The sequence below is a fragment of the Oncorhynchus keta genome, chromosome 32 (assembly GCF_023373465.1).
Source record: "Oncorhynchus keta strain PuntledgeMale-10-30-2019 chromosome 32, Oket_V2, whole genome shotgun sequence".
Classification (NCBI taxonomy): domain Eukaryota; kingdom Metazoa; phylum Chordata; class Actinopteri; order Salmoniformes; family Salmonidae; genus Oncorhynchus; species Oncorhynchus keta.
The window spans coordinates 31,892,015-31,917,800 of record NC_068452.1 but is presented as its reverse complement, the minus strand read 5'-3'; the positions used below and the strand labels follow the sequence as shown (position 1 = coordinate 31,917,800).

Here is a 25,786-nt window from a genome sequence, read left to right as displayed (position 1 = left end):
AGTGCTTTGCCGAAGAGTGCTGAACAACTGCTGTGCCCTCTCTAGTTCAGGTTACCAAGGGGGAACTCATCAACATGTTCTTGCCTAAAATACAGTCATCAGCTACATATTCAGTTTGCAAGGATATTGAGAAATAATTTGTATGTATTGTAAAACACAAACATATGAGTGTGTGTGTGTGTGTGTAAATTCATTGAAAATGATTTGTTACTATGAGCCAATCATGCATCTATGGATATAACCAGAAAGAGGCTCCTGTAATTACCATTTATTTGCAGAACAATGGGCCCAGTCAAGACACTGTCCTGGCGGTCATATCAATAGCAACATGATTACAAATCAAGCTGATAAATTAATTATCTCGGACAGTACTCTACTCTTTGACAACTCCTATGAACAACAAACTCTAACCAGCACGTGTTTGCCACTAGGAACAGGCTAGTCTACAATATGGTTGTACAAAGTGAAGCCCTGATAACCTGCATGGAAGCCTACGACTACATGGGCAGTAAAAAAATTAATAATATCAGACAGAAATACAAAATTGTAAGTTCAAGTTTAATAAATTAAACATTACTTTGAAAATTCAGTTGAAATATGACTGATTTATGAATAGTACAAATAGAGTAACCAAAGAGTTATTACAGTGCATAAATGTTTCTGGTGTCACTGAGACGAGTCCAGGTATTGGGCCAGACTTAAAAGAAGAATTAGTGTAAAGGAAGTAAAGCCGAACTGTAACTGCACAACAACAACTATTTATGTTTTTTTCCATTAGGAATGTCCAAGGGTAAACACTGGAAACCTATAGTTCTTCAGTATTCATTTCCAGGGAATACTTTCCCCCTACATTGTATGGTAGTTACTTTTCTTTAGGTACTTAAAATCAAGTATTTCTGGTTGGCTCATATTTTACATCGAAACAATTGTATTTTACATTGATTTAAATAATGGGTAAAGCAGAAAAAGTAAACACTTAAGTGTTGTCCACACCCATTTGCAAACACTAACTTTAAATCATCTTAGACTTAAATATGATATTAGAGACCATGTTAAATGGTGAACCGCAACAAGGAAATGGTAAGTCGTAGACATCTGAATTCAATGAAAAGCTGTAATGCAGATAAATATTCCATGTCATTGACATAATATGGCAGCGTTCAGTCCTGCTGGGCCAGAGGCTGCTGGGCCAGAGGCTGCTGTTTCAGAGGCTGCTGACGGTCTCTGAAGGCTGTGAGAGGCACACAAGAGGTGTTCCCAGACACAGACAGTACACTTGACCAGTTCTCCTTCATCTCACCTCTTAATTCCCCTTCTTGTACTTCCTCATGTGTGATGCAATGGAAGAGGAGATCTCAGCGCTCCTCTTGTTCTGTCCAAAATACTCTTTGAACTCTCCGTCCGGACCAACCAGGTACATGATGATTGTGTGATCAACCTGCAGTCAAGAATAAAGAAGGTTTCATTTAGATATCAATTCAGCTGGGAAAAGTGGGAACTTTACTATGAACAAATGAGAGTTCTGAATAAGGGCAGGATCAGACGATGAACTCACAATGTAGTCGTTGTCTTCATCCTTTGGTCCCTGGCTGTAGTAGACTCTGTAGGCTCGAGAGACCTGGTCAATTTGGGCCATTGTCCCAGTTAGGCCAATGAGCTTAGGGGAGAACTCTGGGGATAGAGGACAGAGGGGGAATGTTATTGTTCCACCAATGTGAGTCTAAGCCCCCCTTTTACCATGACATGGAAGTTACAGTAGTTAATGTCTTGTTCTCTTTACCTTTCACATATGTCCCCATGGCCTCAGGTGTGTCCCTGTCAGGATCAATGGTGATGAGGATGGGGGTCAGGTTTGGAAGAGACTGTATCCTGTCTGGGAAACATGGAAAGACATGGTGTTGATCACAACAAATCTCCTGGACATCCCAGGGTTGTAGCATTAACATTATGCTTTGTGAAAACATGACATGAGTGACTGACTGGATACTCACTCAACCATCTAATTTCCATGACATTCATAAATAATATGATGCATTATAAGAGACGTTTAAAATAAAACACTTTACCTATTTCATCGACCACCTCAATCATTTTCTCGATTTCATCAGGACAGATGTCAGGGCAGTGCGTAAACCCAAAGTAGATAAGGACCCACTGGCTGAGGAAATCCTCACTTTTACAGGGTTTATTATTCTGATCCACAAGAGAGAATGGACCCCCAAGTGCTGGTTTCCCCATTGACTTTGTCCTTTCTCTTTCAATCACTGCAGTGAATGTGTAAAAAAGACAACATAATGTAAAACAGATTGTTACCAACATGTACAGAAACTGACGATTAACTCCAGTTCAGAACATAAATGAATGTGTGTAAATCCACTGTTGAATGTAGCCTACTGCATGATGGTGAGCATGCTAAGAGGTGAAATGTCCTTACATTCTTCTTTTTCCTTCTTGAAATATTTCATTCCGGCAAGGAGAACACCCCCGAATGCAAATGTTATTGCTAATGATTTCCAAGTCACTGGCTGCAGAGGACAGATGAATGGAGACAAGCAGAGCAACAAGGTTAAAGACAAAGCAAAAGGCACGGTGCTTTATTTTATCCATAGACATTAAAACCAGGTTTTATCAGGTGCCCAGACACAGTTGTTTACGTATCACTCAGAAATTAATTGATAAGTTACATACCCCTGTCTTTTTGGTTTTATCACCAGAAGGGGGCGGTGGAGGTAAAGACGAGAATGATCTTGAGTCGTAAAAAGACAACCACTGTGATGTCCGGCACGTCCAACTCCCACATAGATTTACCTGCACAGTGCATGAGTACACACAATATGTTAACATGATGGATAGGTACAAAGTACAATGATATAGGTCTTCAAGCTGTTAGTCATTCCGCGCTTCAAACCGTGAACACATTTGATTCCAGTCTGAGTGTTGTAAGCCATGTATGACCTACCAGACGGTGGACTGTCCGTGGTGAGAGATCTGTGTACGGAGAGCTAGTCCTTCTCGATAAAGCGCGTGTAAAGTTGCAGATTGTGCTCACCCTTTGGTGCGAAATCATACGGTTTAACAATCGACAACTCAACGTCTGATACGATATTAGGCCCACTGCCATGATAAGCTAGTTTGTCAAGATCTCAATGCGGAAGTGGTGGCAGAATTTTACACAACGTGAATCATGAAAGTAAAAAGGCATTCAAATTCCTGATCTTGGATCAGTATACATTTTACAACGATGCTCATTGACCGAGTGGCTCGCAATATCAAAATTTTAAGCTGACCCTGGACCTGCCGGCGAACACAGTTATTTCTGGCTGTTAGAACCGGAAATGACGCACCGGAGTCCAATTTTTGTACTGTGTTCTCTGGGCGCCACTGACATCTAGCTATTGTAAAACACAGTACAGAAAATTAACTTTTCATTGGCAGTAGCCTACATTAGCTGCCAACTTTAACAAGTTAGGAGCACCAAGAATGAGTTTGATTTAAATGTATTTAAATATAGCCTACATTACTTTTAAAGCACATATCATGTAGCTATTGAGACGCAGTGGTGCTAAATAAAAATACCTAATTATTTGGAGCCTTGAGTAGGTTACAGTACATGCATTTCTTTCAATTTCGATTTCTAATGCAAAAATAATAATAAAAAGCCATTTATATTTCTTATTAAATTGCTTTATTTTACTGTGATTACACCAGATATCACCACAAGTGCAATGGGTTGCCTACAACAACAAAAATGTTCAGAAAGAGAAAAGTATGATTCCAGTAAAAAAAGGAAAATGTATCAATCATATACATTCTAATTTATGACATTGTCACTTATTTAGATGTATTGTTTAGTAGGGGTGCTTTTTTTACATGTGTCTTTTTAAACAATGCATTCATGATTTCCATACTGCCACTGTAGCTAGGTCATATCCTCTTGTAAATGTTCCATCCCGCAGATATGTTGCTCACTCGTCACTGGACCATCTTAATGAATGGATATCTACAGTGCAGCTTTACAATGCGGGGGCCAGCTGGTCCTCAGCTCCTTGTTAATGTAGTAGTACAGCCAGGCCACAAAGGGGAAGATTGTGATGGCAACAGCAACAGACAGTCTGAGAGCCCCAATAGAACTAATAGAAAATAGTTACAGTGCAGATATCAGTGATGTACTGAGTTTGAGTCTTTTTTTAAATAAGGTATTTCATGTTGGGATAAGGTCCAAATCTATGTTGAAAGTCCTTACCTTCCAGAGTGTTGACACAGGAGAAGCCAGACAAGTATCAACATGAGACCAGAGAATTCCCTGGGGATAGAGAGAAACAGTTGTGACCAAAAATAATTATTGTACACAATGCTCATCTAAACAGAAAAATATTTTGACTGCGAGACTATACCTTCCCTCCTCTTGCTGGAAGATATTTGTGATGTGCCCTTTATACAGAGTCCATCCCATCATGGAAACAACAGCAGTCGAAATAAGCACATGAAGTTTAGCAATTCTCCTCCAAAGTAGTGTCTCTGAAAAACAGTCTCTCAAGCATTTAAACATTCAGGGTGCAGTGCAGGCTCATGCATATATATTTCTAGCTTTAACTACACATGATATAGCTACAAGATACTAAACAGTCAATGGCCTTTTTCACTGGCCAAAAATGTTAAAATGGAAATGTTATTTAATAGGAAAAATAGGCAAAGGTCATTAATGGATCTCTATTCATCCATAAGGCCCACATACCTGTTACATGTGGTTTAATGGCAATCAATAAACACAGATTTGCTGGAATAGCATAGGCAACCTGGAAATAGAAAATGTGTGTACGTGGATTACTGTAAATAAAATAAATAAAAAAGCACTTTGATTATAGTAATTCATAAGAACATTAAACGACTAAAAAAAGCGTGATCCTACCATCCATAACACTGCATCCGGATCGTTGATCTATGCCAATAAAAAAGACAAAGGATAAGACATGGGATTTACTCAGTTGGGCCAAATATTCAGACAGACATACACCATGTTCACTCATTAAATTACTCTGCTAAATCCATGAGTTCAACAGAAGCAGATATGCCTACAGCTAACGCCAAATACAGTAGGCTATAGATACAAAGTATCTCAAACAATGCAACAAAATAAGGGAATCACTTGCCTGCACATAACTTGCTAGAGCAAAGAACAATGACATGCATACATTGCAAACTCTCCAAATGATCAGAGAAAAGTTCGTTTTTGTGCACTTAACTTCACTAGGTTCGTTCATTGTCACTGTCTATAACTACATAACCAGTTTCTAGTAATCAGCAATTCGAAAGCAAATTTTCCTCCTGGACTTTGAACCATAAACTTTGCGTTGAATCCGTATCCGTTAATTTTTTAGAGTGAGGTTTGAGGTATGACGTTTCGACAACTTTACATTTATAGGCACGATTGCAAAGTCGCCAAGACGCGTTGTTTTCTTTTTTTTTATCTTTATCTTTTTTTATCCTGGAAACTGCTTTCTGAATATATATGACTAAGGAAAACGATTAAAAGGTACATATGTGTTACTGTTACATTAAATACTGATTTGGCTACTTTAAAATAAAAACAATTCTGGACAGTATTACGCACTACTTTAATGTACGTAAACTGACATTTTACTGTTCACTGTATGGTAATTCATAGCCTAATGCTAGAAATCGCCCCTACCCACTGATACACGGTCAGATATGTGTCTTCCACCTACTGCTTTAATGAAGTTAACGCTGGCGGTATGGTTAACTGAGCCTAGATTTGTGTTCCTCGAACTCGGCCCACAAACACAGCAGCGTCGCGTTGGAAGCTGTGGGTGTTCACGTTCGCAAGTGACATTTGGTCAGCTGACAGAGTCTCGACCAGAGACGGAAGAGGAAGCGAGACACCCCACTCGCTGATTTTGTCTGTTTTTTTTTTTCTGGTTCAATTAAATTAAGTAGACCAGACCAAGCTGCTATTGCATTGGTGTCTATGGGAGACACACCCAGTTAAGTAAGCCGGAACTTACATTTTTTCAATGGTAAAAGGCCTGACTGAATAATCTTTATTTATCCACAGTCTTTGGTCTCGACTATGTGGAAAGGTGGTTACTGGGCTGTCTAACACTGTCCCGATTTCTTACTGTTTGTTGGTAGTTACAGTCTTGTACAGTGGCGCTCTCTACATCCACTACGCACATTTGAGTGGAAGAAGTCTAGCCAGTTTGATTATTCTCCAGTCTTGTTTTGTAAGTTTATCTCTGCATTGCAGCCTAGTGCTGCTGATGGAATTCAAACACACAATGGCGACACCCAGCCCCAACAACTCAACAACATCTACCAGCCACAACAGCAATAACGCAGGATCTACAGGCTCACATCACCACCAATCCCAGTCGCAACACATAACAACAATGAGCAGTATGCAAGGTAAGGATTGTAAAATACCAGCTTGTTAATAACTAGATCTTTTTTGTGAGTGGTGTTAACGGAAGTAACCTAATGACTATGCTAACGAACTAGCTACCTATACTGGCAAGCTAGCTATCTACTTACTAACATGCCTCAGTTGTATTCACACACTATTACTAGTTTGTTAGTTAGTTTGGTGTCTACAGTTAACGTTAGCTAGCGACTGTCAAAATCAGTTGCCCTCACACCCAAAACATTGTCTTCTAATCAAATAACGGGTTCTGAAAATGGGTTTTGTTAGAAATAATTAACACCAAAAGCAACGTTGGCTAACCACAACTAACCACAGCTTACGTTAACTAGTGAATAGTTGTTAAGTTAACTCGTTAGCTAACGTTACCTAGGTAGCAAGCGGCATTGCTAGCTAGCCTAAATAACGTTAGCTAGCTAGAATATAAGAAGGCCTGTCATGATTTATCTGGATGTGGTCATGTGTTGCTTACTGTCTTTCAATGTCATGTAACTACAATATGTTGCAGTTCTAAAAATAACAAGATCATGTCGGGATGTGTTTTGGGGAAATTCATTGTATCTATTAACGTGCTACTGTAGCAGTTACCATATAATTCCAGTCATTGCACTAACGCTAGTTAGCATTAGCTCTCGAAACTACGTCAACTACTGGATGCAGAGACAAATATTATCCATGGTTTGATCTGACTCCTGTGAAGTGGATAAAGGGCTTTAATACTAAAATCCCGAAGTATCCTAGGCCAGGCAGTTATTGGTAGCTCAGTGAAACTTGTGCATGAGAATCCCTTAGATTTCAAATAACGTTAACTTACATCCACCTGGAGAAATCTGTTAAATGTCCACCCAATGCATATTAGCTAGCTATGTTTTTACAAACTATATATTTCTTAACTTACAGAATCCAACACGTGCTGGAGATGTCAGAGTGAAACAGGTAGCTAACGTTACTGTCAAAAAATTACACATTTTATAAAGATATATATATATATATATACATTTTTGTTGTTGATGCTTTAATAACAATAACTGTCGTAGCTCGTTAGTTTCTTTTGGATCTGGTTCTATACTTTTGCATGCCGTTCTCAATCTGATATTTAACAGGTAGTAAATGAAAGAAACATATGTTATGGTCCGCTTCTGTTAGTGTCAAAGTATTGAAACTACATTTCTGTGATGTTTTTCTTCCCTTTCCTTAATGCTACTAACTTCCCATAACCCTCCTGACTTGATGCTGATCGATGGTGAGCTGTCCCAAGAATAGTTTCTTCAATTGTCATTGTCTCTCCCTGCCAGGATTATTTTGTGGATGCATTTCATGTTCTATCTCACACCCCTCCATTTAAAAAAAAAAAAAAAAAAAAAAAAAAAAAATCATTTGAAGGTTGTTATTTTTTATAAGTCTACCCCAATTATCTACACTGAATCTGCCTGAGCTAATCCTCAATCATACCAAAGTTATCTTGGTTGTTTCCTGCTATGTGTGTGCATGTAGTTTAATCTCCCCCCTAGCAATACATTTTTCTGTGTGGTGGAATGCTCAGCGTAAACGTTTATCAGTTATGTCACTGATGTGAGGCCAAGTTATAAAAGTTAATTAGTTCACTCAGCAGAAAATAATTTGAGTATGTCACGAGGCCATAGCCACACTTGTTTACAGGGACATTTCAAAGTGCAGTGTTACATTTGACAGTAAAAAAAGAATAACAGAACACGGTCTTCCAGATTTGAATAATAAATGTTTTTAACTCTTCAGTTATTGGTTGGTTTCTTTTGGAAAAGTACATACAATAGGGTCTGGGAAATGTACCATCCATAGCATAGAGAAGACAAGTGCAAGAGGTAAGCCTATGTTTTTAGTAGGCCTTCCTTAGCACCAGTGCCTATTCAGCCAGTTGTCTCTGTGTTATTGTATAATTTGGGGGGCTTACGCAAAGGAGCTTGTACTGCTTCAAACTAAGTACATTTATGATTATTAACTCTAACATGCAACATTGATAACAAGGCTGCTGCAATTTCAGCTGGTAACATCTGATAAGTACCCTAATTATTTAGTTAAGTATTGCATGTAGGTTAAGCCCAGATAAAATATTTCCGGTCAGCATTTCTTCAATTGGGCGAGTTGGTCATGTTTTAGTGTGTGTAGTAGTTGTCCACACTTGGCATCAAACTGTGATTCATCGAACTTTCCAGGAATGAAGCCTCATTTTATCAAAATCAAGTTGATTTGAGATACTTCAAATAGTTGTCAGTCAAGGTGGTGCCGGGTGTTGGGAAACAGTGCTGCATCGTTCCCTGGTCTAAACTGAAGCTGAAAAGAACCGTGTTTGTTGTTCACGTTTCCTGATAGAACTTGATTGTTTGACCGATAAAAAACAAACAGTAGCCTAAATAAAGGTGAAATATGAAAAAGAAATGTTCTCTTCTCACCTCTAGGGTTTCAGATAAACCTGTCTGGAGCTCCCCCAAGTAAGCCAAACCTCTTTTGCTACAGTACCAACAGTTCTCAACCTTTTGCTTCCGCCTGATGGTCTGGTATGGGGGAGTCTGTCCTCTTTTCTCAACTAATCCAAGTGAAGAGTTGTTGGGGTCAAGTAGGCTTGAGCCGGTTTTGATAGTTACGGCTAGTAGTTGAGGCTAAACATTGATTATCCTAGAGTTAGAGTGCAGCTTATGTTGGTCTGAGATTTAAGACATTAGGTCATAATATTTTACTGATGCAAAGCAAGTGAATGAAAGACTTGTCCAACTGTGAGTCTTATTGATTTAACTTCTCTGTAGTTTAAAAAACAACAGTTGGTGTTAACCATCCTGTATGTTTTTACCTTACTATTAGATATCACCAAACAATTTAGTTTCATAATGTTCATTTACCAAGACATTTCAATCCATATTCTGATCATCCATCATCGGCACAAGCCTAGGGCTAAGAGCTTCCATTAGCATTGGTGTATATAGATTCACACTTTGGCTTTCAACTGGTCTTTACCACTGTTTGGTTCGGCCTGAACTGATAACCTACACAAAATAGCACTGTGTTGGAAATGTATTTTATCTTGACAGAAGTGTAGTCCTTCTGCTTGTATTTATTTATTAGGTGTGTTTTTACCTTTTTAGTTTGAGTACTTTTAGTCAGCTTGCTACTAACAAGCAACACTAGCTAGTAATGCTTGGGGTTTTGTCACACAGTTTGCAGCTGTTTTGTTTTGAACACGTAAGTGATTTTTGGCATGAGCTGTACTTAAACACTTGCCTGTTGAGACATGGAGACACTAGTGTAATTTCCAATGGCGTGTGCCATCTTATTGGAATTTGAGTACATACATTCTTGTGGTGTTTTGGGTGGAGAGATCAGAATGCATCCTTCATTTCAAGGTGAACTCAGAACAGTTTTACTTGGGAAGCTCCTTCTCCTCGGGCAATATTTTCCAGTCTGCAGTGTAGGCTATTTTACTCTTCTGTATGGTTATGAGCCGAAAGTCACATTTTCTATTATCAAAGATAGAATTTCATGACACACTGTTGTCATGTTTCACAGTCTCTGGGTAGTAGCCTAAATGAAAACAAAAAAGTAAAAATCAAGAAAAATGGTCCGTTTTTAATTTAAATTCTCACCTATTCCCTCATTATTGCTTAAATTACCAAGCAAAACCTACTAAAACATGGTAGGTGAGTGTTGGATTTTAGCTAAGCCTCCAGCCTGAATAGCCATAGGATGTGATCTAGTACTAGGCTATGGTTTAGAGCAGGTGTCTACTGAGAAGTGTATGCCTCTGTGTCAACTTCAGTTAACTGGTCAATGTATATACCTACCATCTGCAATGAGTCACTGGTACAACCAGGACATGTCTTGTAAAAATACCTCCAGGGGGTTTCTGTTCCTGGCCACTGAGGCTGTAGCATACACACATTTGATTGAGAACCTGTTATTAGACCTACTTGTGATTCATTTTAATTTGGTCAAGACCTGTTTTGTTGACTCCCATATAGCTCAGTATCAGCCAAAATCTCAAAAGCAACATCCTATAGAAGAAATGTATGTTCTCACAGAGAAATATAAAGAGGGATGCCTTTGGTAAGAAGCAGGTCATTACTCTTACATCCATCGTCCCTAGATGTGGATTGCATGACTTCAGTAAATTTACTTGAATACTCTTGTTAAATTTACCTCTCCGTTGCTTTACTGGTCTCTCATTCTGTGGTATGGTAACTGTTTGTTTTCATGTTGTCTTTGAGTGTGTAAGTGTTGTTTTCTGGTTCTTGGCTCTACACCTGCCATAGATGTCTTGTGTGCAATCTGACATAAACTCTGCCTCTTCCCTATCAGGTAAACGCAAAGCACTGAAGTTAAATTTTGCCAATCCCCCGATCAAACCAACGACCAGATTCACTCTGAATACAGCAGGACCCCCATTCCAGAACCCCCACATGTAAGTTGACCTCTGAACTTTGCATGGATGTGGTTTTCTGAAGATGTACATGGAGTGGAACTTGCATTAGCCACAATGCAAACTCCTGCATAATGAATTGTTATATGACTCTAGTCTACAGTCTGCTGAGACTCTTCATCTCCAAAGCCACACATTGTCAATGTAACATTCAGTACTGTATAGGTACCCAGGCAATCTGTCACAATAAAGACAGGCTAAGTGAGGTTGGAATGATTAGAAATACAACAACTGCTATCTCCACCTGCTCATGGAAAACCGACAGTAACTGAATGTAGCATCAAGTACCTGTTTGGGCAACACCATTGTAGTGAATGTGAATAAGCCCTGTGTCTTGGCTGTGTAATTAGAAGATAACATGAACCTGCTAAGTGTACCCTGGACAAGCAAATGACTGATGCTGGATAATGCAAACTGAACAAACGGATGCCAACTAACGATCCTTTTTCAGGTGCAGTATTTTATATATATATATATATATATATATATATTTATAAATGCAACATGTAAAGTGTTGGTCTCATGTTTCATGAGCTGAATGAAATAAAAGATTCCAGAAATGTTCCACATGCACAAAAAGCTTATTTCTCTCATTCTGTGCACAAATTTGTTTACATCCCTGTTAGTGAGCACTTTCTCCTTTGTCTAGATAATCCATCCACCTGACAGGTGTGGCAAATCAAAAAGCTGATTAAACGTTATGATCATTACACAGGTGACCCTTGTGCTGTGGACAATAAAAGGCCACTCAAAAATGTGCCGTTTTGCCACAACACAATGCCACAGATGTCTCAAGTTTTGAGGCAGCATGCAATTGGCATGATTACTGCAGGAATGTTCACCAGAGCTGTTGCCAGAGAATTTCATGTTAATTTCTCTACCATAAGCTGCCTCCAACGGCATTTAAAAAAAAAAAAAAAAAAAAAAAAAAGGGCAGTACGTACAAATGGCCTCACAACTGCAGACCACGTGTAATCACGCAAGCCCAGGACATCCATATTTGGCTTCTTCGCCTGCGGGATCGTCGGAGCCTATGCCATCCCAGGCCCACCCATGGCTGCACCCCTGCCCAGTTATAGGAAATCCATAGATTAGGGCCTAATTTATTTAAACTGATTGATTTCCTTTATATGAACTCTAACACAGCAACATCTTTGAAATTGTTTCATGTTGCATTAACATTTTTGTTCAGTATATGATTGAGGTGAAATTAACTCAACTAACAAAGATAGTTTCTTATCTGTCTCCCACCTATTTCTGTGGCCAGAGAGAGGCTGCGTACGCATAGTATCGAGTCGTCAGGGAAGTTGAAGACCGCCGGTGGTGATTGTGACTTCACGGCTGAGGACCTCAAGGACCTAGGGGAGATTGGGCGGGGTGCTTACGGCTCTGTCAACAAGATGGTGCACAAGCCCAGCAACCAGATAATGGCTGTCAAGGTGACTGCCCCTTGCTGACCTCTTATTGACTAAACTACAGGAAGTGTTCAGGGCAAGATTTATGCCTGCTCATCAGTCTTAGGCTATATTGCGAAATGAACACTCAGTAATCATCATAATCACCAAAGTGTAACTGACTCTCATTGCAGGATATGGTAACATGTTGCTCATGGTAAGGGGAGGAAGGCTTGTAATAATGGCTGTAACAGAGCGAATGGAAACCATGTGTTTGATGTTGATACCTTTCCACTAATTCCACTCCAGCCATTTACCACGTGCCCGTCCTCACCAATTACGGTGCCACCAACCTCCTGTGACTTCCAACCATGGTCGCAATTGAAAGCAACAAGCATCTGATTACAATTTGTGTCTCCCACAGAGGATTAGGTCAACGGTTGATGAGAAGGAACAGAAGCAGCTGCTAATGGACCTGGATGTGGTCATGAGGAGTAGTGACTGTCTCTACATAGTTCAGTTTTACGGGGCTCTTTTCAGAGAGGTGACCATGCAAGTTTTTCACTTCTGTGTTTTGTTGATTGACATCCAATGCATTTCCTATATAGAGAAATCAATCAATCGTTCTGTGTAGTTAGCAATAAGCAGTGTATTGTCTTCACGCAGTAATGTTATTTCTTATGATTCTTTTCTTTGTCAGGGCGACTGTTGGATATGTATGGAACTTATGTCTACCTCCTTTGACAAATTCTACAAATATGTATATTGTGCTTTAGATGATGTGATTCCAGAGGAAATATTAGGCAAAATAACATTAGCTGTAAGTTTTCATGCATTTTCTCCTTACATAATTTACACGGATTAAATTTACACAGATTAATTTGACAGAAAGGGTTCATATTTCTCTATATTAATTTAGTTGCTATGTGTTTTCATTACAGACTGTGAAAGCACTTAACCACTTAAAAGAATACTTGAAAATAATTCACAGAGGTAAGACGACTCCAAAATGGAGACCTTGTTCTTTATTTCCTCATTTGAGATGTGTATTACCGTTATTACCTCACAATGCTCTATCTACTGTACCACAACAGAAGTGGCACTTCCTTTACCCAGAACTCTTAGCCTAGCTTTGTCATCTCTTCTATATGTTTCTCCTCTCAGACATCAAGCCATCCAACATCCTCCTGGACAGGAATGGCAACATTAAGCTTTGTGATTTTGGCATCAGTGGGCAGCTGGTGGACTCCATTGCCAAAACCAGAGATGCAGGGTGCAGACCGTACATGGCAGTAAGTTTTTTTTTATATATATGTGTGTGTGTGGATGGATTTCGGTGCATTGTTTCATTAATGGCTGAAAGACAAGTGGAAGATGTATAACTAAGGCTCTTTCTAAGAATACATTTCACTTTCACACGATCCAGTACATAATAAGAATTCAACTGTTTTGGTACTTAGTGACTTGGTGGTGATCGTCAGTTGTAAGGAGACTGTAGTGTTGTTGTTATTGAGGGGAGGCAGGTAGTTAAGATTGTTGGGCCAGTAACCGAAAGGTCGCTGGTTCGAATCTCTGAGCCGACAAGGTGGAAAAATCTGCCGTTCTGCCCTTGAGCAAGGCAGTTAACCCCTAACAACAACTGCTCAGGGTGCTGATGAAGTGGATGCCAATTTAAGGCAGCCCCCTACACTTCTCTGATTCCCCTTTCCTTATTGTTGATGGCAGCATTGGTAATTATATTATGGTCGCTACTGATATCTGTTCTTGTTGTCTTGTTCCTATTTTGGATTAGCTGCAGAGGAATCTCATGCCGTGTGTGTGCATGCGACATGGTTGAAGTCGTCCAAACTGCTGGCAGTGCAGTTGAATGAGCTCATCGTGTCGTCATCACAGGGTTAATTTTCTGGCGGTGGTATTGCTGAAGGGAGCCCCGGCCCCTCCAGTTTCCATTCTAAATTTGGCATCTCCCTATCAGGATGTAGGGCACACCTCTGCCATATCTCTGCCACGCGTCTACCAGAAGGCCAAGGAAGGGCTGGGTTGCTTCATTCATGTCTGTCAGAATAAAGCTGTTTGGGTTGGTGCTCCCACAGCTGTGAGATCACAGTGCAGGAATCCAACCCGCATGACTCCAGTTCCCTTTTTCAAATATAAAAATTGCTGACCTGCCAGGTGCTTCTTGGCCACCCCATTGCTAATTGCTTTAGCACCATTTGTCTCTGTTTGGTCTAGATATTAGAGAGGGATTGATTTCACTTCAATGGAATATTGTGTACTACACTACAATTAAGTAGGTTAGATTTGGTTAATGGTATTTGGTTCAGGTGACAGTCTAGCTCTGTTCTTCTCTGGTTGTTATGATTTAGATCATTTAGCTGGCAAGTGGCCACGTCTGACATGTTTATGTTGGAATATGCTCACTAATTATTTTGCACACTAGTGTCAGGTTAAGGCTACGACCACACTTGGCTACTACCATTGTGTACCAAAGCATTCTTAAATCAACAGTTATTTCATTTTAATTAGGAAATACTTTGTATTTGAAAGCAATTACACATCTAAATTAAATGTGTACCGATGTTGTTTTGAGTTGATAATATACGCTGAGTACAAAACATTAGGAACACCTTCCTAATATTGAGTTGCATCCCCTTTTGCCCTCATAACAGCCTCAATTCGTCAGGGCATGGACTCTACAAGGTGCCGAAAGTGTTCCACAGGTATGGTGGGCTGGCCCATGTTGTCCAATGCTTCCCACAGTTATCAAGCTGGATGACCTTTGGGTGGTGGACCATTCTTGATACGCACAGGAAACTGTTGAGCGTGAAAAACCCAGCAGTGTTGCAGTTCTTGACAAACTGGTGTGCTTGGCAACTACTACCATACCCCGTTCAAAGGCACTTCAATATTTTGTCTTGCCCATTCACCCTCTGAATGACACACATACACAATCCATGTCTCAATTGTCTCAAGGCTAAAACATCCTTTAACCTGTCTCCTCCCCTTCATCTACACTGATTGAAGTGGATTTAACAAGTGACATCAATAAGGGGTCATAGCTTTCACCTGTTCAGTCTGTCATGGAAATATCAGGTGTTCTTAATGTTTTATACACGGTGTAGTAGGTCTGAGTAGTTGTGTTTTGAGTTCATAACATGTCTGAGTAGCTGTGAGCTGTGTCCTAGGTGAGAGCTGGGCAGCCAGATCTTTTTCAGCCTTGGCAGAGGTGAGCTGGTGCTGTAACCACTATGCCATAAAACATCGGTCAGGGAATTCTGTCCCACTGCTATGAATGGGTGACATCATCTATTTCTGGTGCATGAATGAATGAGCCAGAGGAGAGGTGCTCCCTCCACTCAGCAGCATGGCTGGTAGAAGTCTGTTTCTGATGACCTTGGCACTGTTTGGAACCACCGCATTTTTCTTTATATGCGTGGAGGTGAGGTCATACGTGAAGTAACTGGCTGAGGTGATTATTATGAAAGGCATGTAGAACCAGGAAATGAGGACATGGACAGGGTTTTCCGTTGGGCTGTCCCAGACTAAAAATGTGTCTTGGTCGACCAAGAGTAGTCTTTTCTTTCAACCATTCTGTTGATTGAAATTTTTACATTTTATATTTTTTTATATACACACCCTATGTGTTCTAAAACGAACTATGTGTATTGAGCTTGTCTGGTACTTTAAGCACAGTTTGATTGAAATAATTAACACACATATGTCTCGAGGGAGCCAGTGATCTACCCCCCGCTGGCTGCGTTATGCTCCTGAAGTTGCCGGTAAATAGGCTACACCAGGGGTCGACAATCTTTTCCATTTGGCGTGCCATTTTATTTGACAATTTCTACCGATCTGCGTGCCAGTTATGATTTTCATATGCTCATTTTCGTGGAACAGTTTCATTTAATTTATAATGGTTTTTGTATCTCCAATCTCTGTCATGTGGTTAATGTAAATTCTATCTAAATGAAAAAAAATACTACAAATATAAAATAACTTCTATTGCCAAAGATGTAAGAATAGCCTACATAAAACCAACAAATAAAAACATTGCCGCCTGCAGGTAAACAATATCCTGACTAAAAATAAATATCTTATAAATCACATCGGTTACGCGTGGCCTGTCTGCAACAAACTTCAGACGTTTCAATAGTCCGACCCAAAGCTAGCCAATTTGCAACATTGTATCAAATATTCTGGGCCCTCAGAGTTTCCCACGACAGGGACATGCACAATTAGCCTACAGCTGTGTAAGGGAAAATATGTAATCCGGTTTCCACTGGATCAGAGCATTACATTGTTTCCTTTCATGCCAAGTGGTTATCGGAAGGGAGAGCGCTGGATTTATGTTCTAATACGTTGTGTACCTATTGTCATTTTCAATGGATTCTAAAAACAGACTTTGTTTACTTGCAGTTTGAGGTCAAGAAAATATTACTTTGAGAAGCTCTACAGCTCATTAGTGATGGTGGGATAAGACAATCAGAAATACTATCAGATATCTCAAATGGGCACATTTATAGGCCTACATTTGCCCGCAGTTCAGGTAACCTAGGCCTACTTCTATATGAGTAATCGGGTGTGCTCCAAAGAAAAAAACTGAATGAATTGACAACTCTTAAATGACAGGAAATAAACCAAAACTTGTTTCTCACACGTGTAGCATAGGTGGTGAGCTCTGCAAATGTTTCCACTTTGACAATGGGAAGGGTAAATGACTAATAATATATTGAATGCATTAACAGAAATGATAGTAACCAAACAAACATGTCGATTAGACATTATGGGAATGAATGGTAAATGTAGGTTACTACTGGTGAGCCTATGTAATGGGAAATTGATGTACACTAATAATTAGGGCAAACGGTAAACACAATGAAGTTATGAAACAATGAATGCGCAAGAGCGCATTCTCGAGAGACGTGTCTTGTGCATTTTAGTAAAGATTATAGATATACTGATAAGGTACAAAAAAAAACATATTTTCCGCTAAGTTGGGCCTCTCTTCCTCTCTGATCTTAGCCACACTCCCCTTTTTCTAGGAACGTGGCATCCCAGAGTCCTCCTCAATGGATTAGTCCTCTCAGAGTAGCGCAAATCAGACAGGTGTGCCATAAAATAAATGTTTACGACTGCTCGACTAAACATCTCATTTGACCAACAGCCCATCGACTAAACAATCGACCAGTTGACTAAATGGGGTCAGCCCTTGGGTGTATGTTGTATTCTGTTGAATAGACAGAATTGAGTGCCATATGTATTTGGACAGTGAATCTATTCAAGACAAAGGAGATGATTGTGGACTACAGGAAAAAGCAGGAAAAGCACACCCCCATTCTCATTGATGGGGCTGCAGTGGAGCAGGTTGAGAGCTTCAAGTTCCTTGGTGTCCACATCACCAACAAACTAACATGGTCCGAGCACACCAAGACAGTCGTGAAGAGGGCACGACCAAGCCTATTCCCCCACAGGAGACTGAAAATATTTGTCATGGGACCTCAGGTCCTCAAAGTTATACAGCTGCACCATTGAGTGCATCCTGACTGGTTGCATCACTGCCTGGTATGGCATCTGCTCAGTCTCTGACCGCAAGGCGGTTGGAGGCTGAGCATCACTGGGGCCAAGCTCCCATCACTGAGCATCACTGGGGCCAAGCTTCCTGCCATCCAGGACCTCTATACCAGGCAGTGTCAGAGGAAGGCCCTAAAAATGGTTAAACTCCAGCCACTCTAGTCAGGCTGTTCTCTCTGCTACCGCACAGCAAGCGGTACCGGAGCGCCAAGTCTAGGTCCAAGAGGCTTCTAAACAGCTTCTACCCCCAAGCCATAAGACTAAGAACACCTAATCAAACGGCTACCCAGACTATTTGCATTGCCCCTCCCCCCTTTTACACCGCTGCTACTCTCTGTTATCATCTATGCAAAGTCACTGTAATAACTCTACCCAAATGTACATATTACCTCAACTAACTGGTGCCCCCCTGTATATAGTCTCACTTGTTATTTTACTGCTGCTCTTTAATTACTTGCTACTTTTATCTCTTATCGGTATATATTTTTTTCTTCAGCTGCATTGTTGGTTAGGGGCTCGTAAGTAAGCATTTCACTGTAAGGTCTACTACACCTGTTGTAGTCGGCTCATGTGACTAATAAAATATGATTTGATAGTGATATTTAGGTTTGATACCGGCGCTCCGAGGCATGCTTCAAAAACTGCTTAGCGATCACTTTGAAGCAGTGTGCATGTATCTTTTATCAGAAGTATGTCATCAGTTACATCCGACGCTTTGTTTGATCATGTGTTTTTTCAAACCGTGTGCTGCGAAATGCAAAATTCGTGGTTCCGGGTGCTTTCTTCAAATCCAAGCTGCTTTCAAACACCGCATTCTACTGGACACTACTTATAAATATAGTTAGGATTTTGCACATGTAGTTTCACCTGACAAGTAGTTTAGCAAATAGAGTAGGGAACTATGGAACATACAATTACTGTATTTATTATGGATCCCCATTAGCTGCTGCCAAAGCAGCAGCAATTCTTCCTGGGGTCCAGCAAAATTAAGGCAGTTTATACAATTTAAAAAAACATTACAATACATTCACAGATTTCACAACAAACTGTGAACCCTCAGGTCCCTGCTCCACCACTACCACATCTAAAGTATGTTATCGTGTGTATGCATGTCTGTGCCAATGTTTGTTGCTTCACAGCTGTTCCATAAGGTGTTTTTTTTTTCAAATCTAATTTTACTGCTTGCGTCAGTTACTTTATGTGGAATAGAGCTCCATGTAGTCATGGCTCTATGTAGTACTGTGGAATAGAGCTCCATGTAGTCATGGCTCTATGTAGTACTGTGGAATAGAGCTCCATGTAGTCATGGCTCTATGTAGTACTGTGGAATAGAGCTCTATGTAGTACTGTGGAATAGAGCTCTATGTAGTACTGTGGAATAGAGCTCTATGTAGTACTGTGGAATAGAGCTCTATGTAGTACTGTGGAATAGAGCTCTATGTAGTACTGTGGAATAGAGCTCCATGTAGTCATGGCTCTATGTAGTACTGTGGAATAGAGCTCTATGTAGTACTGTGGAATAGAGTTCTATGTAGTCATGGCTCTATGTAGTACTGTGGAATAGAGTTCCATGTAGTCATGGCTCTATGTAGTACTGTGGAATAGAGCTCCATGTAGTCATGGCTCTATGTAGTACTGTGGAATAGAGCTCCATGTAGTCATGGCTCTATGTAGTACTGTGGAATAGAGCTCCATGTAGTCATGGCTCTATGTAGTACTGTGGAATAGAGCTCCATGTAGTCATGGCTCTATGTAGTATGCCTCCCATAGTCTGTTCTGGACTTGGGGACTGTGAAGAGACCTCTTGTGGCATGTCTTGTGGGGTATGCATGGGTGTCCGAGCTGTGTGCCAGTAGTTTAGACACAGCTCGGTGCATTCAACATACCTCAATACCTCTCATAAATAAAAGTAGTGATGGAGTCCATCTCTCCTCCACTTTCTGCCAGGAGAGATTGACATGGGTATTATTAATATTAGCTCACTGTGTACATCCATGTGTCAGCCGTGCTGCCCTGTTCTGAGCCAATTGCAATTTTCCTAAGTCCCTTTTTTTGTGGCAGCTGACCACACGACTGAACAATAGTCAAGGTGCGACAACTAGGGCCTGTAGAACCTGCCTTGTTGTTAATAATGTCACGTAGAGTAGGCCAGAAGGCTAAACTGGATAACCTAACCTCTATCAAAATAAAAAGATGTCGGAACCGCAAAAGTTCTTCTGTGCAAAGGTGTTTATTTACAAGTGAATTCGGAACAAAAAACAACAGTACTGCCAACAACGTCTACCTTATGGGACAGCTTAAAAACAATGCTGCCCCATCCACAGCTCATTCCAAAATAACCTCCCCATGACTGAAAGAGAGGCTCCTTTTGTAGGGCTAGCCCCTCCCCTCAGAACAATTAACCCTGGTTAATTAATCAATTAACAATACAAACCTACATTTTCCATGAACTAAACATACTAAAGGATATACATTGCAACACGGTTTTAAACAATATCACAACATAACATTTACAACATTACATCACTACTGACAATATCTTTCAATATGCCCATATGCATTAATGAGCCATTTGGGACAGGCACTATAAAGCCAACCCAATTCCCTTAGCTCGGGTCCTTTTCCAGCATACCCGGAAGCTACAGAGATGGAGAGAGGGGAACAGACAAACAAACAATGCGCTCATCCACAACATTGATAAGTATAATAATTATTGTATCTCTCAAATATGAACACTGACAGGTGTGAAATGCATGCACCAAGACAGAAGTTAAGACCCACATTGTTAACTTATCTTATAATGGCGCAGGGAGGAGTGATGAATATGTGTGTGCGTTAAAGAACCAAATGCTGCCCGCGGCCAGTGACTGACTTCTACGTCACAATAAGAAGGTAGAAACTAGGGCCTGTAGAACCTGCCTTGTTGATAGTGTTGTTAAGAAGGCAGAGCATCGCTTTATTATAGACAGACTTCTCTCCAATCTAGGGTTACTCCAAGCAGTTTAGTCATTATTCATTACAAGATTTAGTTGAGGTTTAGTGAGTGTTTTGTTCCAAATACAATGCTTTTAGTTTTAGAAATATTTGGGGCAAACTTATTCCTTGCCACCCACTCTGAAACTAACTGAAGCTCTTTGTTAATAAGTGTTGCAGTCATTTCAGTCGCTGTAGTAGCTGACGTGTTTAGTCTTCCGCATACATACACTCTAGCTTTACTCAAAGTCCGTTGCATGTCATTAGTAAACAATGTAAAAAGCAAGGGGCCTAAACGGCTACCTGGGGGAATTCCTGATTCTAACTGGATAATATTTGAGAGGCTTCCATTAAAGAACACCCTCGGTGTTCTGTTAGACCAGGAACTCTATCCACATTATAGCAGGGGGTGTAAAGCCGAAACAACACATACGTTTTTCCAGCAGCAGACTATGATCGATAATGTCAAAAGCTGCACTGAAGTCTAACAAGACATCCCCCACAATCATTTTATCATCAATTTCTCTCAGCCAGTCATGTCATTTGTGTAAGTGCTGTGCTTGTTGAGTGTCCTTCCCTATAAGCAGGCTGAAATTCTGTTGTCAATTCCTGTCTTTTCATAATTTGGTCCAATATACTTGGATGTGGAGTTTCAGCATTTGTTGCTGGCATGTCATCCCTAAGTTTGCTTATCTTTCCAATGGAAAAAGTCATTAAAGTAGTTTGCAATATCAGTGGGCTTTGTGATGAATGAGCTCCATTCAATAAATGGAGCAGAGTTGGCTTTTTTCCCCCAAAAAGTAATTTAAGGTGCCCCAAAGCTTTTTGATATCATTCTTTATATAATTTATATTTATTTCATAATGTAGTTTCTTTTTTTATCTAGTTTAGTCACATGATTTCTTAATTTGCAGTATGTTTGCCAGTCAGTTGGGCTGCCAGACTTAATTGCCATACCTTTTGCCTCATCCCTCTCAACCATACCATTTTTCAATTCCTCATCAATCCAAGGGGATTTAACAGTTTAGTCAATTTCTTAATGGGTGTGAGCTTATTAGTAACTGGAATAAGTAGTTTCATAAATGTGTCAAGTGCAGCGTCTGGTTGCTCCTCATTACACACCACAGACCAGCAAATATTATTTACATCAACATATGAATCACTACAAAACTTCTTGTACGACCTCTTATACATTGTATTAGGCCCAGCCTTTGGGACTTTGGTTTTCCTAGATATGACTATAATATTGTGATCACTACATCCTATGGATTTGGATACTGCTTTAAAGCAAATATCTGCAGCATTAGTGACGTGAGGGTATGAGGTCAAATACCATTGAAGAGACACTATTTCGAAAATTATTTTGTGAAACCACACTTTCTACACTTCAAATTTGTTTTATTTAGTATAGTAAACATTTCTGTCTCAAGCATCCTAAATAATGCCATAGATTCCGTTTTTGAGAAATGGTTAACTTGAAATGCAAAAAAAAGGAAGCCTGAAGTCTGATGTGACCCTGGTATTTCAACTGATCATAGGCTACTCTCAACCATTTACCGTTGCGCCACTGAATTTTTATGAAAACAGTGGAGAAAACAATATTCTCTGATAATCACACGCAGATGCCACTAATGTGCATTGTGAACAGATAATGACGCTCTGTTTAATGCAGATGCCACTAATGTGCATTGTGAACAGATAATGACGCTCTGTTTAATGCAGATGCCACTAATGTGCATTGTGAACAGATAATGACGCTCTGTTTAATGCAGATGCCACTAATGTGCATTGTGAACAGATAATGACGCTCTGTTTAATGCAGATGCCACTAATGTGCATTGTGAACAGATAATGACGCTCTGTTTAATGCAGATGCCACTAATGTGCATTGTGAACAGATAATGACGCTCTGTTTAATGCAGATGCCACTAATGTGCATTGTGAACAGATGATGACGCTCTGTTTAATGCAGATGCCACTAATGTGCATTGTGAACAGATAATGACGCTCTGTTTAATGCAGATGCCACTAATGTGCATTGTGAACAGATAATGACGCTCTGTTTAATGCAGATGTCACTAATGTGCATTGTGAACAGATAATGACGCTCTGTTTAATGCAGATGCCACTAATGTGCATTGTGAACAGATAATGACGCTCTGTTTAATGCAGATGCCACTAATGTGCATTGTGAACAGATAATGACGCTCTGTTTAATGCAGATGCCACTAATGTGCATTATGAACAGATAATGACGCTCTGTTTAATGAACCATTTTCCGGTGAAAGCACCGACGCCTTTCCCTTCACTACTATTCACCATTCTCTTACAATTGAACAAGACCTGGCCTAAAAGTTAAAACGCACCCAAAACAAACTGCAAATGCATCCAAAAAGCAAAAGCGTTTATAGAGTTACAAGCTTGATACAGTTGTGTGAGAAATGATATGGAACCAAAAATGAACCTTCAGATTACTGTGAATTTGTCCAAATACTTGTGATTTCTTCAAAAGGACAAAACAGACACCCTCAAATATATGGTGTTATTTTATACCATTGCTTCAGTCATTTGATTGATTATCCAAAATACTGGAGTATAGAGCCAAAATAAGATGAGCTTTACTGTCCAAATGCATATGGTGAGGACTGTATACACACTTGTCTCACAAGTCTCTGTTTTGATGTTTTTTTTCTCAAGTTGTCTAATTTTGAACATTTTATTTTAATGTTTGTTCTTCATTTTAGTTTCTCTTTAAAGGCCCATCTATGATATCACTATGATGAATTGTAACATGTTTTCCTTGTCTCTTCCACAGCCTGAGAGAATAGACCCAAGTGCCTCCAGACAAGGCTATGACGTCCGGTCAGACGTCTGGAGTTTGGGGATAACACTGGTGGGTCCTCAACCCTCTTGTCCACGTTGTCTTTAACATTCAACAAGCTATTTGAAGATGCACTGAATGTTAAATCCACAAGACAAGATAGTATATTATTATTTGTTTTTGTAATATTGTAACTGTTGACTCACCATGTGTTTTCTTTTTTTTTTTTTTTACAGTACGAGCTGGCGACTGGGCGGTTTCCCTACCCAAAGTGGAACAGTGTGTTTGACCAGTTGACACAGGTGGTGAAGGGAGAACCTCCACAGCTTACCAACTCAGAAGACAGGCAGTTCTCCCCCAAATTCATCAACTTTGTCAATCTGTGGTAAAGGACAAAGATGCACTGCTTCAATGTTATTCTCACGATGATATAGTATAAGTTGAAGTATATTGAATAACTGCAGAGCAATATTGTCAAAGTAAACTACTGCATACTTTCACAGTATTCACCCACAAATAATAGATGTGAAATTCATAAGGTAATCTTCTGAATGAGACATCATCTGGATTTGATTTCCCCCTGGTGGACAAAACATGTAATGTCTGTTTTTAAGTCTCAGAGACCCAGGATGCGGTTTATTGCAGAGCAGAATTTTAATTATTTATTCCCTTTGCCCCTTTAGCCTAACAAAGGACGAGTCAAAAAGGCCAAAGTACAAAGAGCTTCTGGTAAGTATGTACGTCCCGTGTGGCTCAGTTGGTAGAGCATGGCACTTACAGTTCAAGGTTTGATTCCCACAGTACGAGGGGGGTGTATGAAAATGTATGCATATGGGCGTCTGCTAAATGAATAAATATGAATGAATGTAATTGTATTACATGCAGAGATACTTATTGCCCGTACATATTATAACATGTTTCTGTGTCTCTTCAATACAGAAACATGCTTTCATTCTGATGTATGAGGAGCGCTCAGTGGATGTTGCCAGTTACGTCTGCAGAATCCTGGATCAGATGCCTACTTCTCCCAGCTCCCCCATGTACGTCGACTGACTGTAGAACAAGTAATAACAGAAGCCTGGAACAACAATGACCTAAAGAGTTGCTTCATCCCATACTGCAGTGTTAAACTAAGACAGGAAATGTACAAACTAAAACACCACGTGTACTAAGACTGGTGATCAGACACGTCTGTATGCGATCAACATTCTCACACTTTTCTCTATCCTACACACACACTTACATGTAAGTACAACTAGTAACTGAATGAATATACCATGGTCTTGGTTCACCTCAATGTGAGACCTCATCTCTAATGTGGATACAGTACAGTGATTTAAAATCTGGAAATGTATTTATAGTGTTTAATCACTTGTGGAATATATGATTTGGAGATACTGGAATCATGTTCTTTGACTCTTCCCACCTCTTCCATGTATGTGACCTTTAAGAATTGTGGTTGGTATCTTAAATGAAACCTTGCTTCTTATGGTGTAAAGCAATTTTAAAAGATAACAGCATTGATGGACAGGATCATGTGGCCTCCATCCAATGTTGTGAGGGTGCTGCCGTCACTGTGCAATGGACTTTGTGCTGATATATAAATAAAGAGAAATAATTGTGCTTTGAGACATTTAGTTACTCTGCATCTATTTGAGCTCAGGTTAATCCATTGATATAAGAAGGCAAGCAACCACACAAACAAACACACTCACTGGCTCTCTCAGCCATGGCATATGCAACACTCTCTTTAAAAGCTAAGCTCTATGTATGTATGGTGCTGTTGATCTGTAATTATTCATAATGCCATCTTGTATCCCTGTATATAGCCACACGTTTATCTGTAATGAAATTGCCTACTGTTCTGGATGTTGCAACCATTCTAATGGACCTGACCGGCCCCTAATTATTTCAGCCGATTGCTTCTTAAATGCATGGTACCTGAACTGTTTTCAGACTGACTCCTACAATATTCACAATGTACACAGAATCTAGAGGTTTAGTTACACCGTGTAGTTCACATCTTTTTAGATTACCAGATATAATTGAAACTTCATTGACTGCTGGTAAAATACTGGTACAGTAGTAAACTATTAAATTGGCTGGATATCATTGCATACAACATGCATTTCAATGTAGAACAT

The 25,786-nt window shown here is 39.9% G+C and overlaps 3 protein-coding genes across 8 annotated transcripts; 1 reads left to right on the top strand and 2 right to left on the bottom strand.

Annotated features, from left to right (window-relative positions):
* Positions 1–537: 537 nt before the first annotated feature.
* LOC118365631 (protein SCO1 homolog, mitochondrial-like) lies at positions 538–3,318 on the bottom strand. The gene is made up of 7 exons (XM_035748000.2): positions 2,960–3,318; positions 2,689–2,808; positions 2,435–2,525; positions 2,067–2,264; positions 1,781–1,873; positions 1,556–1,671; positions 538–1,438 (listed from the first exon to the last, which is right to left on the bottom strand). Exons 1-7 carry the CDS (start codon positions 3,119–3,121, stop codon positions 1,304–1,306), a joined length of 915 nt encoding a protein of 304 aa, XP_035603893.1. The 5' UTR covers positions 3,122–3,318; the 3' UTR covers positions 538–1,303.
* Positions 3,319–3,662: 344 nt separating this feature from the next.
* On the bottom strand, positions 3,663–5,538 carry tmem220 (transmembrane protein 220). Its single transcript, XM_035748001.2, has 6 exons — positions 5,151–5,538; positions 4,910–4,939; positions 4,736–4,796; positions 4,395–4,518; positions 4,244–4,303; positions 3,663–4,130 (listed from the first exon to the last, which is right to left on the bottom strand). Exons 1-6 carry the CDS (start codon positions 5,259–5,261, stop codon positions 4,001–4,003), a joined length of 516 nt encoding a protein of 171 aa, XP_035603894.1. The 5' UTR covers positions 5,262–5,538; the 3' UTR covers positions 3,663–4,000.
* LOC118365629 (dual specificity mitogen-activated protein kinase kinase 4) lies at positions 5,515–25,271 on the top strand. 6 transcript variants are annotated; one of them, XM_035747996.2, is made up of 14 exons: positions 5,515–5,533; positions 6,266–6,423; positions 7,337–7,372; positions 8,872–8,904; positions 10,763–10,865; positions 12,151–12,322; positions 12,702–12,821; positions 12,978–13,097; positions 13,219–13,270; positions 13,442–13,569; positions 23,637–23,714; positions 23,879–24,027; positions 24,326–24,371; positions 24,582–25,271. In XM_035747996.2, exons 2-14 carry the CDS (start codon positions 6,279–6,281, stop codon positions 24,693–24,695), a joined length of 1,296 nt encoding a protein of 431 aa, XP_035603889.1. In that variant the 5' UTR covers positions 5,515–5,533; positions 6,266–6,278; the 3' UTR covers positions 24,696–25,271. The 6 variants fall into 6 exon arrangements, with proteins under 6 accessions (XP_035603889.1, XP_035603887.1, XP_035603891.1 ...); XM_035747994.2 differs by lacking the exon at positions 5,515–5,533 and adding an exon at positions 5,743–6,007; XM_035747995.2 differs by lacking the exon at positions 5,515–5,533 and adding an exon at positions 6,080–6,098.
* Positions 25,272–25,786: the final 515 nt, after the last annotated feature.